General features: G+C 41.7%; 1 protein-coding gene across 1 annotated transcript in view; it reads left to right on the top strand.

Annotated features, from left to right (window-relative positions):
• Positions 1-20,331, top strand: part of WDFY1 (WD repeat and FYVE domain containing 1) — a 53,412-nt gene that overhangs the window by 22,480 nt on the left and 10,601 nt on the right. The window contains exons 3-8 of the mRNA XM_006861891.1: positions 3,865-3,938; positions 9,661-9,715; positions 11,622-11,772; positions 13,452-13,564; positions 16,611-16,737; positions 18,768-18,873. Of these exons, the coding sequence (XP_006861953.1) occupies positions 3,865-3,938; positions 9,661-9,715; positions 11,622-11,772; positions 13,452-13,564; positions 16,611-16,737; positions 18,768-18,873 (626 nt within the window). The remainder of the gene's footprint in view (positions 1-3,864; positions 3,939-9,660; positions 9,716-11,621; positions 11,773-13,451; positions 13,565-16,610; positions 16,738-18,767; positions 18,874-20,331) is intronic.

Here is a 20,331-nt window from a genome sequence, read left to right as displayed (position 1 = left end):
GATTGCAAAAGGATCCATAAAACTTTACAAAAAACAAGTCGATTAGGACTACCTGAAAAACCTGATTGTCCCAAGGCCCCGATACCCATGTGTGCCGTCCTGTGAACAGATAACCCTGGTTTCTCGCTCTGAAACATGAAGGGACGTGTGTTTTAGGAAAGGTACCTGTGGATTCCTTCCGATGCAGTCAGTGTCCCCATGCTGGAAATAGCAGTGGCTTGAAGCACTCCCTCCCAGTGCTGGGGGATGTTTTGTTATCTCTGTGGAAAATCTTGTGAATGCTGATGCTACTGCTGATACCCTCTCTCCCCGGTCCTTCCTCCACACGTCACGTCGTAGTGAGGCCGTAGCTTAATCTCTTGGAGGCCTCATCCTTGGAATCGTGCTTACTAGGAGAGACAGAGACAAGGAGCGCTGGTAGAGTAGTGGGTACAAGTGAGGCTGCTAATCTCACAGTCAGAAGTGCGAAACTACCAGTTGCTCTGTGGGAGAAATAGAAGGCGTTCTGCTCCCATAAGGATTTACAGCCTCGGAAACCCTATACAGGGTTGCTATGAGTTGGAACTGACTCCACTGCACATAACCACCAACCAACCAGAAGAGAGAGCGGGGACCCTGGTGGCACACAAATTAAGTGGTTAACTGCTAACCAAAAGGTTGACAGTTCAAACCCACTCAGTGGTTCCATGGGAGGAAGCCATGAGAATCTGCTTCCATGAAGATTCCAGCCTAGAACTCCCTATAGAGCAGTTCTACTCTGCCACGTGAGATTGCTAAATCTGCATTAACAGCACCCAATGGAGTCCTAGTGTGGTGCTGTGGGTTAATGCACTGGACTACAAGGTCGGTTTGAACTGCATGGTCAGTTTGAACCACAAGGTTGGCAGTTCAGGCTCATTAGCCGCTCCCTCAGAAACACTATATAGGTCAGAACCAACTTGATGGCACTTAACAACAACAATGACAGCAATAAAAGAGATAGGTTGAGAGAGACAGATGGATTTTCCCCTATGTTAATCTCTGTAAATCTTTAGTTTATATTTTCCAGAAGTATTTAGTATAGCTTGGTCATTAACCAATTTCCCACAACACCAAAATCCTAACACTTATAACACTGGATTTGAACGTGTATGCTCTCTCTGTCTCTGCCCCCGTCTCTCCTGGCTTTTAGATCTTTGACCGTTTTCTCTGGTTGTCTGCCTGTTCCCATCCTTCACTAAATTTAACCTCCTTTTCATTTCCTGAACTGGCCTGCTTCTAGGAGGGGGTGTCTGGTGGTCCCAGCCATAGTGCCTTGACTGCATGTAACTGGCACCTGCATACTGGACCTTCATGTGTTCCGCCTGGTGTTCTCGGTGCTGCGCTATTGCATCCATCTGCAGCTGACAGCTGATACAATCACAAGGAACCCCAGAAGGAAACACTGACTGAATTATGAGAAGTAATGGCTTGTCTGGTAGGATGACTGTTGGATTTCAAAATGAAAACAGGAGAGGAAAGGTGCCATGTTCATTCTATAGCTCTCTGTAGATGACCCATTGTAGGAGGTTCTAGGAGTTGTGGTGTGGCGCTGTGGGTTAATGCACCAGACTGCAAAGCCATTTGAACTGCAAGGTCGGCGGTTCAAACTCACCAGCCGCTCCTTGGAAACCTATATGGCTCAGAACTGACTCAACAGCACTAACAACAATTAGTGGTCATCTAGCAATTTCAACTTTGTTCAGAGATCTGGCATTGTGGTCAATAAACCAAACTTTTGTATATTGCTACACACAGCCAAAAGAACCAACAGATCTGTGTTGGAAGAAGGGCAGCCAGAGTGCTCCTTAGAGGCCAGGATGGCCAAATTTCGTCTTTCATACTTCGGACATATTGTCAGGAAAGACCAGTCGCTGGAGAAGGATGTCATGTTTGATAGTTTGAAGGGTCAGAGAAAAAAAGAAAGACCCCCAGCGAGATGGATTGGCAATATGGCAGCATCAATGGGTTCAAGCATGGCAACAATTATAAGACTGGCCCAGATCCGGGCAGCGTTTTCGTTCTGTTGTGCATAGTGACTCAGGGCCACTATGAATCCGTCAGTAGTGACTCGGTGGCACCTAGCAACAACAAGAATGTATTTTGTGGTTATAACTTTTTTTTTTCCCAAACCAAAGGTCTCACATATTTATTAGCTAACCTCTTTAAATGCGGAAGCATAAAAATAAAGGAAGAAACCAGAAGTTTTGTAAACCATGATCAACTGATCAAAACGTGGCAAAATTGAACTTGCTATGGTAGGGTGCTAGGACCTGGGTCTATTATGTGCTGCGTCATCACATGTGCGACTCCTTAGAGACCCAGCTTGGTTCTTCTCCAGGGTCTTCTCTTAGAGTTGTATCTGATTTTATTACCCATTTTCATTCGAATCCTTTGGGGAATGGGACGGTTCTGCTTTTGGCCAGGAATCTCTTGATCTGGAAAATCTTGTTGAGAAGACAGAGTGAAGACGGAATGTGGCAGCACTCACTTGATGGTGAAGCTGTGGTTATAACTCTTAAACAAAGGATCCCTAGTGGTGCCGTGGGATAAGAACTGGACTGCTAGCTGCAAGATCAGCAGTTCAAACCCACTAGCGGCACCTTAGGAGAATGATGAGACTTTCTGCTCCTTTTAAGGATTTACAGCCTCGGAAACGCTATATAGAGTTGGAAATGACTCGATGATAATGGAAATTGTTAAACATGATCATTCTGCCTAATCTCAACATCGATAGAGTGGCTAAGATATACAAGTTATAGTCAATTCTAATTGTTTTCCGTACAGAATTCACTCTTCAGTCATTCTTTCCATTGCAACGGAAATGGCGTATACTATTCCATCATGTGTCAGCAATGTTTTGGGTCAATTAAATATTGTAATTTACTTTCTTCTTTGGGGTGAACAGAAGAAGTAGAGAGAACTTTAAATTGAGCTGTATTCAAAGGGTGACTTCATCTATTAGTTGTTTTATTTCCTGTTGCTTTGTTAGAAGTTTTATTTCAAAGTATTTTCAAGTGTGTTTTCCTGGCAGGCATTTCCTTTTTAGCGCTCTTCTACCACCTCCTGAAATTCTTTAGGCTAAAATGAAGTCACCCATTTCTTCTTTCAAATGCTCATTCTCTAAGTCACTTTAACTTTTATTTTCATTGGAAGGTGATGATTCAGTGTTTCCCCTTTCCGGAAACCATTTTCTTGCCTGGGATTTCTGGAAGAACTCTAGGTAGAACATGGAAGGGAGTGTGTGTGTGTGAGAACAGGCAAGCATTATCCTGGTCCCACACTGCTGTAGGTAGACATGTCTACACCTCCCAGCTCTACTGACTACATACCGGGTTTTGTGTGTCATTACTAAAAGGGAGCAATTTTTGACCATTGGGGCCATAAAGTCATCTTAAAGTAGCTTCCCCACCTATTCCTCTAGCTTACACATACTGTGGATTGCATAGCCCTGGGGACCCCTCTTCCAGCAATTCCAAGTATTCGCTTCCCTTTGATGGGGCAGAATGTCAAGGACACGATGGCCTGCTGAGCACAGAGGTAGCAGAGCTCCCACTGTAAGGGCCACTTCCCAAACTTCCAGGCTAAAGGTTACAACCAAGCGAGACTTCAACATGGCTATCTTCATCTGAAATTATACATTTACAAGGTTTCAAAATTAGGGTATTTCAGCTATGACAGCAGACAGAACTTTAGTCACATTTTTCAATTTATACCATTATTTAACACACACATTTCTGCCCTGTTTTTTAAACCTAAGTGTACAGCTCTTTTGTATAATGTACTTGGGACAATAGTGTAAAATGCTTAGCTTTGCTCTTAATGTGCTCTTTGTCTTTCTGGCAGCTCCTTGCTCAGCTATGGCTTACCATCATGATAGTAGACGGATATTTGTGGGCCAGGATAATGGAGCCATAATGGTAGGTAGTTTCCAGAATGTATTATATTCTTTTTATTGGCCTGCGCAGGTTCACCCATATTGGACAATTTGAATAAACTTAACAGTAAGTACCCTCTGTATGTTGACTGTCATTAAAAAATGGTTAATTCAGCAATAAGTGTGTTAGACCTAAAATAGTCATTTTAATGGGTGTTTAATTTTAAACTACTTCCAGGAGTCCCGGTGTGGCACAGTGAGATAATGCAAAGGGATAGAAAGATCCCTTTGAAGTGTAAGGTTGGTGGTTCAAATTCACCAGCTGCCCTGCAGAAACCCTATGCAAGGTTGCCATGAGTCAAAATCGCCTCAACTGGTACTTAACAAGGACAACAAATGGAGCTCAGAATGCTGTCGGAATTGATGGTTTCATACGCAGGCTAGCCCATGAGCACAGCCTTCACTACATTTCCATATGAATGTCATAGTTACCTTGTCACTACTTCAAGAGGGCGGTGGGAATTTTATTAGGGATTTCATAGGGTCTACAGGTAAGTTTAGGAGTCCTGGTGTGGCGCTGTGGGTTAATGTGCCAAACTGCAAAGCTATTTGAATTGCAAGGTTGGTGGGTCAAGCTCACCAGCTGCTCCTTGGAAACCTTATGCAGGGTTGCTATGGGTCGGAACCGACTTAATGGCACTTCACAACAACAGCAGGTCAATTTGAGAAGTACAGGTAGTCCCCGAATTATGACGGGTTCTGTGTAGTTTCCCTTATTGTCAACTTTTATTATTAGTTTCTATAAATTCAGTTTTTATTTGTCTTTGAGGATTGGAAACATTACATATAAATTTACAGGTAGATTTTCATATAGAGATATGTATATTTCTAATCAAAATCAGTGAGTTGTCTGTATGATCTTTTTCATTATTTGTGTTTTTTTTGTTGTTGTTTATTTCACAATAACAACTCATTGCTATAGGAAAGCAAGTAGCATCTGGGTTCCTGTTTCCAAGTAACTGAAGCCCTTCATTTCATTTAGACAAAGCTTCAGCTACTCCTCTCACTGTAAAACTTGGGAAAATTTCTCTCCTTCCTCCTCCTCCTTAGTTTTTCTTCAGCATTTCTTTATTGTTCACAATCTGTCAATCCCTGTCTTTGTGATCCCTGAGCTGTTCCACATCAGCACTGTCTGCTTCTCAGGTCAGCGGTCTTGTTTGTTTTTTGGTGATGCTGCTGGTTTCTTTGTTCTGCATGCCTTCCTGTGCTAAGTTCATTTTGCGTGTGTTTGTGCTTTTTCTGTTTCTTCATAGTTTTTCTGTTTCTTTGTTCTTGGATTTTCCTTTTTTTGATATGCTGTGAATTATTAAGTTTCTCTGAGGTTACCCTATAGTCTATTAACTTTTTCCGCCTTTTAAAACAGTCTAAGTTTTATCCTGAAATCTATGTGACCTTCTTACCACCTGGATCTCTGTTCCTTTATTTTTCCCTTATTTTACATTATAGTTGTTTCGATCACAGAATGACCTCCCAGATTTCTTGATTTTGTTCTTGTGGTTTTCTTCTGCTCTGGACTCTTCCACCTCTCAATGGAGTTCCGGGTGGTGTTGCCACATATGTCAGTCTTTGGTTGCTGTCTGCTCTTGTTGGTTCTCAATCCAAAGAATCCCTTTAGAATGTTATGAAGCATGGGCTTGGCTTTTACAAAATCCCTTAACTTCTGTTTATCCTGGAATGTTCTGATTACACTGTCATATTTGAATGACAACTTTGCTGGGTAAATGACTCCTGGTTGGCAGGTTTTTTTTCTTTAAGGGTTTTGTATATGTCTACCCATTGCCTTCTTGCTTGCATGGTTTCTGCTAAGATATCAGAGCTTAATTTTACTGGCTTTTCTTTGTAGGTAACACTTCCTTTTTCCCAAGCTGCTTTCAAGGTTTTCTCCTTTGATTCTGGAGACTTTGATTTTGAAAATTGGTAATTTTCTTTTGGGGGTCTATCTATCCTTCTTGAAGTTTATTCAGCTTCTTGAATGCTTATCTTATCATCTTTTAGGATATTAGGGTAATATCCTTGTAGCAACTCTTGGACTGTCTCCTCTGTGGTGTTCTGTGATTCTTCCTTTTCTGGGACTCCAGTCAGCCATAGGTTATTCCTCATCATGCTGTCCTACATGAATCTTAAACTTTCTTCAGATTTTTTTCATCATTTCTTCTGCTTGCTCCTCTATCTTAGCAGTATTGAGAGATTTGTCTTTAAGCTCGCTGATTCTGGCTTCCATTCTTTTAGGTTTTAAATTGTTTTCAATGCCATTTCTATTTTATTTGATGGTCCTTGAAGCACTTTTCTGACTTATTCCTTGTTTTCTGTGGAACATTTAGATGCACCTCAGTATCATTCTGTTGAATTCCTTATTGGGCAGTTCCAAAGCATGCATTCCTTCCACTGGAAATTCTAGGTCTACTTCTTGCTCATTTGTTTGACCCACTCTCTCTTGCTTCTGCAATGAGCAGACATCTCCTGTTGCTTTTGAGGCATCATGGTGCTGTCGTGTTTTCAATGATTAGATGAAAGTGTGTTGGTAGTTGTGAAGAGGAGATGGACTTTTCACGTCTCTTACTACACGGCTCAGTGTTTTTAGCAGGTGTTAGTTGTTTGTGCTGCTCTTCTGTATAGCATCTGGTATTGCTTCTTACACAGATGGTGGGACTTTGTAGGGTACGATTGCAGCTTGTAGCTTGGCTCTGTGACCACAATTGCTGTCTCTTGTTGGATAAGGCAAGAAGAGAAATAGCCACCCCCCTCCCCCCAAGATAAAAAGAGGGACCAAAATAACAGACTGGACACTACAGTCCAAAATTGCCCAAAACAAAACAAAAACACCGTAGCAAAATATGAATAAGACTTTAGTGCCCCTTTGTTGGCCTCTTGCTTTCAAAGCTGCCTGAGAAATTTCAAGATGTTCCTGTTGCACCTTATGCTGTAACTCAAGGTTTTATTTTTGGCCTTTTTTCTTGTTTTTTTTTTTCCTCTCTCACCTCCCCTTAAGCTGGTTCAGGTCTTTCTCCTAGTAAGGACCCACCCAGGGCTGGCCAAACCAGTTGGGGAAGACACTCCTGTTTCATGCTTTCCTGTTGATTCCTTCCCCTTCTTTGATTCTGTGCCCAGTGATTGTTGCTGTGCTATCTTTGCACGTGCATAGAACTTTCCCTGGGGGTGTCACTTGCTAGATATCCCCTCTGGCCCCCAGATTGGAGGTGGGCAGACCGAGGAAGATAAAAGAATGAAAAAGGAATGCTTGCGTCTGTATCTCTGCCTATCTGTCAGACCTCTGGGATGGGAGTGCTCTCTTGACCTTGTATCTGCTCCTTCCTCTTAAAAAAATGGTTGTGCTGGGACTCACTGGCCACCGCAAATCAGAAGCCAACTCCTTCCTTGCTTCTGCTCCAACTCCTACACGCGGTAAGCCTTCGCTTCTCCCTTTATATGAAGTTCAGAGTTCCAGGACCGTCCTTTGAACCTGTTTTGTCTGTTATTCTTTGTTATTGCTGATGGAGGTCCACAGCCTTTCTGCCTAGTTCACCATCAATCCCCGCCCTCTCAGGTCAGTATTCTTGTCATGTGGATGATTTCTCAGCCAGTCTCTTCCATCATGTGATCCTGATGGAAACACTCAGAGTGTGTTCGCATAACTCGTCAGTTTTTTCCACATCCCCTGCTGCATTTTCCTAAAACTTGTTCCCAGGATGCAATATTCCGTTTTGGAGTTACTTCTGTAGAAGATCAACAGCTTCTTTTTATCATTGTTTTTGAGTGCTTATAATTTTCAGCACGGAAAACAAGTAAAGGTTTGAATTTCAATGCAGCAGCAATTCCTCCAAGCAGCAATGCAATCCTGACTTTAAAGGCCTTTAAAGCAGACATTGAATTCTTATAGATGTGTTCTGACAGCCTGTTTTAAAGTAAGCCTATTGTGGCCATGTTGGAAATCTACTCTGGTATATATTCTTCATCTTGTATCATCTTGCCCAACTCAGTTTTTGATTTCTCAGGATCTTTAGCATTGCACTTCCTGCTTCTCCAGTTATACACATGCAGTAAGCAGGATCTGAGTTTCAAGAGGTGAAGCCAGGCTTTGGTGGGATTAAAGTAATCTCAGTAGTTTTCTTGCTGTTCTTTGAGATTTTCAAAAAGGTTATGTGCTTTTGTTTGAATCGTCAGTAAACCCATACAAATCCTCTTCTGGATTTGATCTTCTATCCAAAGGATCTACATCTTCACCTCATGGATTGAACCTTGCCTCTTCTTTGTTAAAATTGTTGATTTTTATGCCAGTCGCTCCTTTAACTTCCTACAAAATCATATTCTTATCCTCTATGATCTTCAAAACTGTCAAATGAGACAGGCCTTCCTCATTTGGCTATTTCACTGCCTTTCTTTCCATCATCATAAGCATTAATGATCTTCCTGGTGTTCTGCTGCAGGAATAGGCACTGGACTGCAGGCTTAGTTCACACCCAGCAGCTGTTCCTTGGAAACCCTGTACGGGGTCGCTATGGGTTGGAACCGTCTCAACAGCACTTATGTTCATGTCCAGAGCTTTCCTCACCTTTTTTCTTTGAGAACTTAGAATGGCATGACTGATTTTGTTAGACCTATTACTGGGGGATAAGCAGTGCAAGTGTATGAGAGACTTGAACAACATGGCTTCAAATTAATGACTGATGCTTCTGGTAGTAGAAAACACTGAATAAGATCATACCATGAGCCTGGTGTACAAGGAAGGTAGCATCACTGTTGTAACAATGACGTTGAGAACTGAAACTCAGGTGTGTGTGCAGCTCTATTATCATATGTCATTAGAGGTGAATATTACCCAACTTTCTGTTGATTACGATTCCTAGCACAGAAACAGATTTCATTCTAGACCACCTCATAGGCTGCTATATATTTGTGTTTTGAATTCTAAATTATGACATTGAACATGATAACATCAACAAATTACACACTGTGACATTGTATGTAGTACATATTACTAATGATAAGATGCAACCTATCCCCTTGCAAAAAAAACCCCACCAAATACACCAAATAAACAAGATGGTCCTAAGTGTGGTTCATCATCATTTGGATATGTTGTAAGTCGGGGACTACCTGTATTGCTTTCTTAACAATTGTAAGTTTTGTAGCCCATGCATACAGGGTATCTTTCCATTTATTTATGTCTTTAGTGTATTTTCAACAGTGTTTTGGAGTTTTCCAGTTATTTACATTTTTTTCCTGTTTTTGAAAAGATGGTAGCCTGAGTATAGGTTTGATGTAGGAGGTAATTCATAGAGCTTATTGTCCTGGTGTGGCACCACAGGATAAGCACTTGCCCTCAAGGTTGCTTTGAACTACAAGGTTCAAACTCATCAGCTGCCCCTCAGAGACCCTATACTGGGTCACTATGAATCGGAGCCGATTTGGCAAGTGTAGTGGTTATGAATTGGGTTGCGAATCGCAAGGTCAGCAGTTGGAAACTACCAGCTGCTCCACGGGAGAAAGATGAGGCTTTCTGCTCCTGTAAAGATTTACAGCCTCGGAAACCCTGCTCAGGGTCGCTATGGGTCGGAACCGACTCGACGGCAGATAACAACAACAACAACAACAACAACGTTATATACCAAGGCTTGTGATAACTGTTTCTGGATTTTACTTTGCTTTGAAATTAAAATCCTTTTTTTTAAACCATAACTATTTTCTAATTATCTGTTTACGTTTAGGAATTTCATGTTTCTGAAGATTTTAATAAGATGAACTTTATCAAGACTTACCCGGGTAATTATACTGCATGCATTCCTCACACATTCCATATGGACCCACACATACAACTAGAACACCAGCTCTTGTGATCAAAATTAGATTTTCACATTAGCTTTATAGTTTTCTTTATCTGTTCAGTCTTGTGAGCATTCATTAGCTTTTTAGAATTACTTACTATCATTGTATTTATTCATTAACATTTAAAGTTTGCTCTAATAATGCATTATCTGTATGTATCAGATTTAATTGAGCCACTCTGTTATTAGTGAGCCTGTATACTGCTTCCATTGTAGATAACACCTACTATGTGTGTATCTCCTTGACTTCCTCAGACTCTAAGCTGGAAACTGATAACTTCCTTAAATTCCTGAAAGTGAAGTAGCTAGGTCAAACATTGTAAAGTGTTTCAGTCTTTTGAGTTGTTTTCTTGATTATTTTACATTCTTATGGCTAGTAGCTGTCTTATTCACCAGGTCTTTCTAAAATTGTATATTTCATATTTGTGGATAACAGTGAAAATTATTCTAGATGTTTTAAGTGTATTTTTGTAAGTCTTTGTCAAATTTGATCTAATTCCTATGGTACGGGAAACCAAGTATAGAGTTTTAATAAGAAAGCTAAGTTGCCTTTCCCTAGACATCTGCTTACCTGTTTGAAAGTTAAAATAGGATAAGAGTGTTATAATTATGATACACTTTAACTTGGAGTGTTCTGGCCATGTAAACTTTCGTAGGGGTGAACTATGATACTTTCCAATCTTGTATTGCTGAGATTATGTACAAGCATAACTAGTTTTGGCCTAAGTTCAACTACTCTAGGCTAGTGGAAAAGTATTTGTGTGGCATCAAACCCAATTTATCATTTATTAGACTTTGGACTTACATTTAAGCTGTTGGCGTCTCAGTTTTCTTATCTGGAAAGTAAGTAGGACTTCTGGTGTGGCGCTGTAGGATCAGCACTAAAGGATCACTACAAGGTCGGCAGTTCAAACTCACCAGCTGCTCCTCAGAAACTCTACACAGGTTCGCTCTAAGTCGGAACCAACTCGATGGCACTTAGCAATTCCCACAATAACAAGTATTTGGGCAAGTCGGAAATAATCCCACAGCAGGAAAAGCACCAGTGTTGTCATTGAGTTGTCTCAGGAGAGGGTTGGTGTTACCTGGAACCTTGGCTTGCTCTTGTTTAAGAGCAAGAGTGATTCGCTTACCAGTTCCATTTTAGGATCTGTTCGTTGTAACCTCCCAGTTCTGGCTTTGGGGGAAATACTGTCTCTGTAGTCATCTGTACAGCTGAGCCCAAGGTCAGTAGCTTCTTTGTCCAGCCTCTGGCTTCATGAATCTGCCTAGGCAGGTAATAATCACGGATGCCTACCAGGTCCTGTACCAGGCACTATGGGAACCCCAGGTGAAGTAGAATACAGGTCACTGCCTTCGTGTGGTTTACAATCCATCTAAATATGCAGATATTTCAGAATTTAGTTAACAGACAAACGTCCTCATTCTCAGGCCATACTTTGATATAGAGAAATTTCCCAACCTTTATTTTATCTATATACTATAAAAATTTATATCCAAGCAGGATTTTTTCTAGAAGCAGTAAATGTTCTGTGAACATTAAAATGTGCACAAATGTTCTCTTGAGGAGAATAAACAAGTGCATTTTCCTGGCTCTCTTTGGACATTGCTCTCTAGTGAAATGGAGCTCCAAGTTGCCTGCTCTGCCTGTGGCGGTGACTTAGAGCGGGCGGATGCGGGGCTCTGGTGACAGTGCACAGGGCTTGCTGGGGTGGCACTTCATAGCCAGAGTCTACTGGTTGGCCCACTGCAGCAGCTCTGGCTGAGACCTCACCCCATGGTGCATTGCTTCTGAAAATCGTTTCTGCCTCCAGTGCCCAGACTCTCCCTTTCTGTCTCCTCAGCTCATCAGAACCGGGTGTCTGCCATTATCTTCAGCGTGTCCTCGGAGTGGATGATCAGCACTGGCCACGACAAGTGTGTCAGCTGGATGTGCACCCGGAGCGGGAACATGCTGGGGAGGCACTTCTTCGCCTCCTGGGCCTCGTGTTTGCAGTATCCTCCCTCTGGAATGCAGGGCACCTCCTTTCCCAGTACCCTAACCCACTTTCTTCAATATTGAGTTTTGAATTTGTCAAAAAATTTTTATTGAGATCCAAAGCCTGGATGGTTCTTACCTGTTTCATAAGAACTCCGAGAATTGCTGAATCTACTGTTCTTTGGTATAAAACTGCCTTATTTAAAATAGGCATGAAATGAATTGCTGTTCTCTCCAGAAGTGTTACAAGTTTTTAATATAAAATTGTGAAAAATCTAGGGCTCATTAGTACAAAATGTTCCCTCCGTGTCTGTGCATTTCAAATGGGAAGGCTCTTGGTTATAGAAAGAAACAAAATTAAGAAATGGATCTTCTGGTAGTTGGTTATGTGCAGAACCTGCCAGAGCTTGTACCATATAATAAAGGTTTAGGGCTCTGGGATACATAAATAGGCCAGAAGGAATCTTTATCATTTATATGCCTTGAAATGTTATACCAGACTTTTGTTTAATACTTTTGTTGGGAGGGTCCTATAGTCCTTAAAATATTCTCAAAGGAGCCCTGATCCCCCAAATGTTAATAATTGCTGCCTTAAAATGTCCGTGCTCCGATACTGAGTTTGTTTCACACGGAGCTCCCCTTGGAGCTGTGTGCTGTGGCTGCTGTGTGTGACGGAGCGATGGCAAGGTCAAGGCTCTGACCTCAACATCGAATTTCTCTCGGAGTTGAATGTCTGTTCTCTTTATCCATTAGAAAGCCTCTCCCAAAATGTTTGTTACAAGTGTACAAACAGTATGAGGTGATTTAAAGTAACATTTAGAAGTTTAAGACTAAGCATGGGGAAAAATACTCAGCATAAGGTCGCTATGGGTCGGTACTGACTCGATGACACCTCACAACAACAACAACAACAACATACCTAGAAAGAAGTGTTTTCTGCTACCTCTATTTATAGAAAATGGCACAGAATCAAATAGGCATGACCTAGACTGAGGGGCTCCCTTTAGGAATTAAAGTAGTAGTTATTATAAAATACAGAAACTACTGATTTCCCACAACTTTTAATGATTCCTAACTGAGAATGGAATTAATTGTTAATATGTGTTTAAACTTTAAATTTGCTTTTGCTCCAAATAACTGCCTTTGGGGTTTTAAACTCTCTCCATGAATTTAAACCATTTTCCTCATTGAAAGCTTAATCACTTCTACCAAAGGGAAAATGTATTCATGTCGTATGTGTGCTTTCCATTTTACATGATTTCCAGATTTCCTAAGCAGCCATTCTGTCCTTACTGCTTTCCTGCTGTATTCATATTGAATAATTTTACTTTTTCACATTTTATTATAACTTGATTTTAACTGCTTGTTTTCATGTCTCTTTTCCCCTCCCAGCTCTCATTCATTCATCTTTTTCATTGTCAAGTTTTAGGATTTGGGTTGCATAGTACAGGTACTCAATGAATTCTTACTGAACAAATTCACTTTCTCAAAATTTCCAACTGTTGTAATGTTATCCTTTTATCTTTACATACTGCCTGATTTTCAGTTGGGTGTTTCCTTGTTAGAATTTTACGTTTGTGCTTATTCTCTTTAAAATATACCTTTCCTATATTTATGACTGATTAAAGCTGATGACTCTTTGAAAGGAGACTTTTGAGATGAACTGTGTTATATATACTTGACTGCTTCTCCTCAGATATGATTTTGATACTCAGTATGCTTTTGTTGGGGATTATTCTGCACAAATCACCCTGCTGAAGCTTGAACAGAATACCTGTTCAGTTATTACAACTCTCAAAGGACATGAAGGTAGGCAGTGTAATCACTTAGAGATTTTATCCAGCTTCACTCAGTCACTCTGGGTTCATGAAAATCAGCTCCCCAGACCCATCAGATTTAAAGTTGATTTAGATCTCGAAGAGGAGAAAATTGAGTGTTGAGCTATCTTGCTTACTTTTTAAATTAAATTACCGTTTATAAAATTTGTTGTAAGTGGCAAGATCTTTAGCACAATTGTTATTATTATTTCTCATCTTTTGCTTTCTGTGTCAGTTAACAAGACTCAGTAGATCAATCCCACTAAAGGAGATGTCTGGCTGGTTGAGCCTCTACTTTGGAAGCGTCCCGAGTAGGGTTTGAGGGAAAAGCACCACAGGGTGGGCTTTTGTAATTTTTACAGTGCAGTGAGTCAACTAGGCTCTGTGGCAAAACTTTAGAATTTTGCTGCCTGTATTGAGTAACTTATGTACTGATGTATAATAGCGACCCTTAATTGTCTGCTAAGTGATAAAATACCACATCCTTCTGTATGAGTTGCACTTCAACGTAAAGAAAACAAAAATCCTCACCGCTGGGCCAATAAATAACATCACGATAAGTGGAGAAAAGATTCAAATTGTCAAAGACTTCATTTTGCTCAGATCAACCATCAACACTCATGAAAGCAGCAGTCAAGAAATCGAACAACATATTACATTAGGCAAATGTGCTGCGCAAGGCCTCTTCAAAAGTGTTGAAGAGCAAAGATGTCAGTTTGAGATTAAGGTGCACCGGACCCAAGCCATGGTATTTTCAGTAACCTCATATGCATGCAAAAGTTGAACAGTGAATAAGGAAGACTGTAGAAGAATTGATGCAGTTGAGTTATGGTGTTGGAGGAGAATATTAAAAGTACCATGGACTGTCAAAAAACAAACCAATCTGTGTTAGAGGAAACACAGCCAGAGTGCTCCCTGGAAGCCAGACTTCATCTCTCATACTTTGGACATATTGTCACTGGAAAAGGATATGATGTTTGGTATATTGTTATAACATAATGATATTATGTTCGCAGAGAAAGAGGACCACCAACAAGATGGATTGTCACAATGGCAGTGACGATGGGCTCAAATGTAGCAACAATTGTGAGGTTGGCCCAGGACCAGGCAGTGTTTAGTTCTGTTGTGCATAGGATCTCTATGAGTCGGTACCAACTTGATGGCACTTAACAGCAACAACAACAACAAATGATAAAATAACATTTTTATGTAGTGCATGAGATCAAAATCGGTGTGTCACAAATTAGAAGCTTTGGGGCCATCTGACTTAGACCGAAGAGCTGGCGATTTGTTAAAAGAACAAATTGTTGGTGGACCTACGTAGGACAGTAGTTAGTATTCTAGGTTTAACAGGTTAAAGTCTGTGCTTTGTAGCTCATTTGCTTCGGTGAAATAGTCTGAATCAGGCCAGGGACCTTGTAGGGGAAAAGGAAGAATGGAGTGTAGTGACTTGAGTTTGAATCGATTCAGGCTGGAAAGCCAACTCTGGAAGATGCCACTTTTCCCCTATGACTAAGGTTCCTGTGACCGCACATTGTGCATATTCTCTGGGTTGCTAAGGTTGGAATGGGGTCTGGTAACTGAGTAGTGTTCATACTGGAAGATCATGTGTGTCCACTGCAAGACCTGCAACTGAAGTGTAGTGTGGGTCACAGGATTAAATAGAGTAAGGATTCATGCAAAATTGAGTTCTGCAACCCGGGTTAAGAGTATAAGAGTTTTTTTCACTTTTTGTTTTTGTAAAGTTTGTATGGGAAATTAGTTACTGTTTTGTTTTTTTCCTTCTGATTATGTCTACATCAGTTTTCTATATGTCTACAAAAAATAATTGGCTAAGCACTGGACTGCTAATTGCAATGTTGGTGGATCAAACCCATCAGTCACTCATTGAAAATCTTATTCAGGGTTGCTATGAATCGGAACTGACTCGACTGTACTTAACAACAACCAAAAATACTATTACCTTGTGTGAACTTTTTCCATTTGAATTTTTTTTTTACGTTAAGATTTTTTTCTTAGGCAAGCAGCAGTCAGTGGAAGAGTTCTGCCGAAAGAGAAATCCATTGACCAACAGATTTCCCCGAGGTTATCGAATTTGATAAGCTAGCTGATAGAGAGTGTGAAATGCAGGCTCTGGACTTCTTTACCTGGGTTCTCCAACATGGTTGGGTGGTGCACCTGCACGTCCTTCCTTCTGTTGGAGGCACTTAATGTCAATTTATTAAAAGCAAGCATTTTGGGGTAAAGTGTCTGCCAAGCCCCAGGGACCTGGAGTAATTTAGATTTTTTATCTTGTATAAAATGACGCAGTAAATCTGACAGACTTTCCTCATTAAATTTGACTAACTACTTTTTTCCTAAATTTTTTTTTTTTAACTTTTCACATACATATAAATGTATATATGACCAGAACAATGAAAAGTCTTTATATTCAAAGTAGTTCGAGGTACAGCAGAAAATCTCAGTCTTACCACTGTAGATGATGGGCCCGCTACATCTTCTCTCTGACTCATGATAGAGTTGGCAGGACCCTTTGTGCAGTGAAGCTTTAACTTTACTTAAAGTCTCAGCTGGTCCTAGGTCCATCCTCCACTGTTAAATGTGTGCCCTAGTGTCCTGGTCAAGAGCCCTGCTGGTGCTGTAGGGAGAAGTACTGGACAAGGGCAGTTCCAACCCACCAGCCGCCCCGAGGGGGAAAGATGACGCTCTGTGTTCCTGCAGAGACTTGCAGCCTTGAGACCCCCACATCGGATCGCCATGAGTTGGAATTGAGTCAATGGTAGTGAGTTGGGGGCATGTCCTGGTGGTGCAATGGCTAAGCACTTTACTGCTAATTAAGAAGTTGGTGGTTTGAACCCACCAGCCATTTCCAAGGGAGAAAAGATTTGTCAGTCTGCTCCTGTAAAGGTCTTAGCATAGGAAACCCAATGGGGTAGGTCTCTTCTGTGCTATGGTGTTGTGATGTGTCGGCATTGACTGGTGGCCTCCAGCAGTGCAGAACTGCCATTAATCTCTTTGTTTCCTTCTGCATCACCTAGGTAGCATTGCCTGCCTCTGGTGGGACCCTGTTCAGCGGCTACTCTTCTCAGGAGCATCTGACAATAGCGTCATCATGTGGGACATCGGAGGAAGGAAAGGCAGGACACTATTGCTTCAGGGCCATCAGTGCGTGATGAGGGGGCTCAGCTTGGGGGGAGGTGGGGGAAAATGTTCATTGTATTTTGATGCTGTAGATATCCCAAAGAATCCCTCAAAAAGTAGAACTAGAGAATTTGCATGTAATATAGTCAAACTATGGGTTGCTAGCAAGCACTTTTGACCTCAAGGTCATTTTGAACCGTAAAGTTGGCAGTTCAAACTCACCAGCTGCTCCTCAGAAACACTAGCTACATAGTGTCGCTGTGGGTTGGAGCCTGCTTGACAGCATTTAATGAGAACGCAAGGTCAGCAGTTTGACTCTGCCGTCACTGTGGGAGAAAGATGAGCTTTTCTGCTCCCGTAAAGATTTGCAGCCTTGGAAACCCTATACAGGGTCACAATGAGTCAGAACTGACTCGGTGGCACACATCCACCACTACCGCCACCATAGTAAAAATAAATAGCAGTGCCATCTCCTTAAATTATGACGGTCAAACCAGATTCGTTTTGCCCAGACTCTTACTGTATTTAATAGTTATCCCCTTGAAAGACACTTTGGAATTCAGCATCTTAACTTGGTTTTAAGCATTTTGTTTCAGCCCAGCTAAACATCCAAACTCATGCCCAGATGTTTCTTTTCAAAATCCTTTTTATTTCAGAAGAGATATCCAAACTCGTGCATACACAGCCATTTCCTTTCAAAGCCTTCTTTATTCCTAAAGACATAATCTCTCCCACACTCAGACAGTCCTCAGTGTTGACATGCTCTCCTTTGTACTGCACACAGTGACAGTGCAAACCACCTTTCATCCCAACTTTGAACTTTGGGACATCTTGATCCATGTCATGGGGGTGCCGTGGGTCAGCCAGCAGTTCAGTTTGGGCACAGTTACCTTTTTCATCTGTGTAGCAATTATTTTTTAGTGTTTGAAGTTTCGACAAAATATAATTGAATACAATTTTTTGTGACACATACCTGCTGCTCCAGGTGTTCACAGTTGGTGTTCCCTACCATCAAAGTCCGAGTCCTTGGATGGCCCCAGTAGTGAAGCACTTGACCACTAGCTGAAACATTGGTGGTGTGAACCCCCCCCCCCCCCCCAAAAAAAAAAGGTACCTTGGAAGACAGGCCTGGCGATCTGCTTCCTCGATTACGTCCGAGGAAACTCTGGGCGCTTCCACTGTGTGCTGCAGGCTCATGATGACTCGGATTCAACGCTGTAGCGTTGGCTTTTTGGCTTTTTTTCTGAAGTTCTTTTTTGGTTCATTGTAGTGTTTTGTGTTGGTTTATTATAAATTTGCACTGCCTTGTGTAATCATCACCATTGCAGTGTTCAGCCACTGAACTGACTGACTCTAGTTGCTGAGGGCGATGGGCTGAGGACAGTGGGTAGCAGTTTTTTCTTTTTCCTGTGTTTATTGAGTTGGTCTTTTGGCTAACTTGGCCATTCTCAAAACAAAATACTGCTTTTTGAAGGAAGACTCCCTTTTCACTTCACTAGCACACGAGTAGATGGATCTGGGAAGAATAAAGGCATCATACCGGCAGGGACTTTATGCCTGACTTGAATCAGATAGGGAATATCAGCTCCCCAGTTGTTTCTGAACAAGTAAGAAGACATCATGGCGATTTGTCCAGTAAAGCACCGTCAGTCCTTCTTATCTCTGCCGGCAGTTCTTAAAAAGAGTAGTATTTGTCTTATAGAAACTATTATTGTATATAGCAACCTGCACAGTGCCACCTAATTTATACTAGAATCTCTAAGACCAGGAGTCCTGGTGTGGCGCTGTGGGTTAATGCGCCAGACTGCAAAGCCTTTTGAACTGCAAGGTTGGCGGTTCAGACTCAACAACTGCTGCTTGGAAACCCTATACAGGGTCGCTATGGGTCGGAACCGACTCGATGGCACTTCACAACAACAACAACGTATGACCATATGAGACAGAATCAATGATAAAGTGCAGTTGCAGTTTCTAATAGATTTGAGCTGAAATGAAAACCGTTCTGTGTGTTCCCATGATTAGAAAAGTGAGACTGTCTTCTGTTTTGTTGGCAGTGACAGGGTGCAGTCGCTGTGTTACCTTCAGCTTACGAGGCAGCTCATTTCCTGCTCCTCGGACGGTGGGATTGCCGTGTGGAACATGGATGTTAACCGAGAAGAGGTAAGAGGAAAGAAGAGGTCAAGGCTGGGCAGAAGGGCTCCCTGGGAGTCCAGCTTCTTGGTTTTACCCCCTGTAAACACTGGCCTAGGTGTAGACCGTTCCAGGCTTTCCCCGCTCTTTTTCGTGGTGATTGTCTGGTGAGGTCCTGTCTGCTGTTTTGTACTGCATCTGCTCCTCATGTTGTGTGTTTCCACTCGTGATAAGTAGTGCACAGTCTGAACACACACGGATTCTCAGCTTCGAGAATTACGTGGAAAGAACACGTGGAAAAGTGCTCGCCTGATGCCATCAAGGCCTCTGCAGAGTGCTCTGTGGCTCCCTAGTGCCTCCCTTGCTTTCTCGGCTTTCATTTTCCATTGACTTCTGCCCCACTGGGTCCGGGGCAGAGTTGTGTATTTAAAAAGTCACCTGGCTGCTGTTCACAGGGTTCTTTTTAGACCACTAACTTAGTTGTGGGGACAGTGGTTGGATGAGTGTCTTATTTTCTCTGAGTCTTCATTTCTTTTTGCATACAGTAAAGTAGCCGAATAAGATGACTTCTAAGGTCTATCTTAGACTGATTTTCTAAACAGGTTCTCTCTTTCGTTTATAAATTGTAAATAATGTTGCAGTGAGCATTCTTAACCTTGTCATACAATTGTTCAATTATTTATTTCAGACAACTTTCTGAAAATAGACTTCTGGGTCCAAGACCATGTATGTTCGTATCACTTTGTCCAGCTGTTGCCATGGTTTCCAGACAGGACAGACATCTTCAGCTTTGCCAGCTCTCCTGTTAGTTGCCTTTTCTAAGTTATGATGCCACCTAAAGCAAAAATGTTCAGTCTTCATGCCAGCAAACAACCATTTAACCTAAGTAGTAACGGATGTCTTGAGCACATGCTTTTTCAATATCTATCTATCTGGGATCAGATTGACAACAACAAGTTGAAAGATTAGTTAGGAACCGTAGAGAGCAGGGAATCTATGTTAATGTTGTTGTTATTAGGTGCCATCAAGTCGGTACCAGCTCATAGCGACCCTCTGCACAACAGAACAAAACGCTGCCCGATCCTGGGCCAACCTCATAATTGTTTCCACACTTGAGCCCATTGATGCTGCCACTTGGCCAATCCATGTTGCTGTGGGTCTTCCTCTTTTTCTCTGACCCTCCACCTTACCAAACAGGATATCCTTCTCCAGTGACTGGTCCCTCCTGACAATATGTCCAAATATGAGAGACAAAGTTTGGCCATCCTGGCCTCCAAAAAAAGCACCCTGGCTGCACTTCTTGCAACACAGATCTGTTGGTTCTTTTGGTAGCCCATGGCACTTTCAATATTCTCCTCCAACACCATAACTCAAAAGCATCAATTCTTCTACAGTCTTCCTTATTCACTGTCCAGCTTTCGCATGAATATGAGGTTATTGAAAATACCATGGCTTGGGTCAGGTGCACCTTAGTCCTCAAGCTGACAT

This window comes from Chrysochloris asiatica, unplaced genomic scaffold, assembly GCF_000296735.1.
Source record: "Chrysochloris asiatica unplaced genomic scaffold, ChrAsi1.0 scaffold00044, whole genome shotgun sequence".
In the NCBI taxonomy this organism is placed as follows: Eukaryota; Metazoa; Chordata; class Mammalia; order Afrosoricida; family Chrysochloridae; genus Chrysochloris; species Chrysochloris asiatica.
The sequence above is the reverse complement of the archived record's forward strand: the minus strand, read 5'-3'. Positions and strand labels throughout refer to the sequence as shown.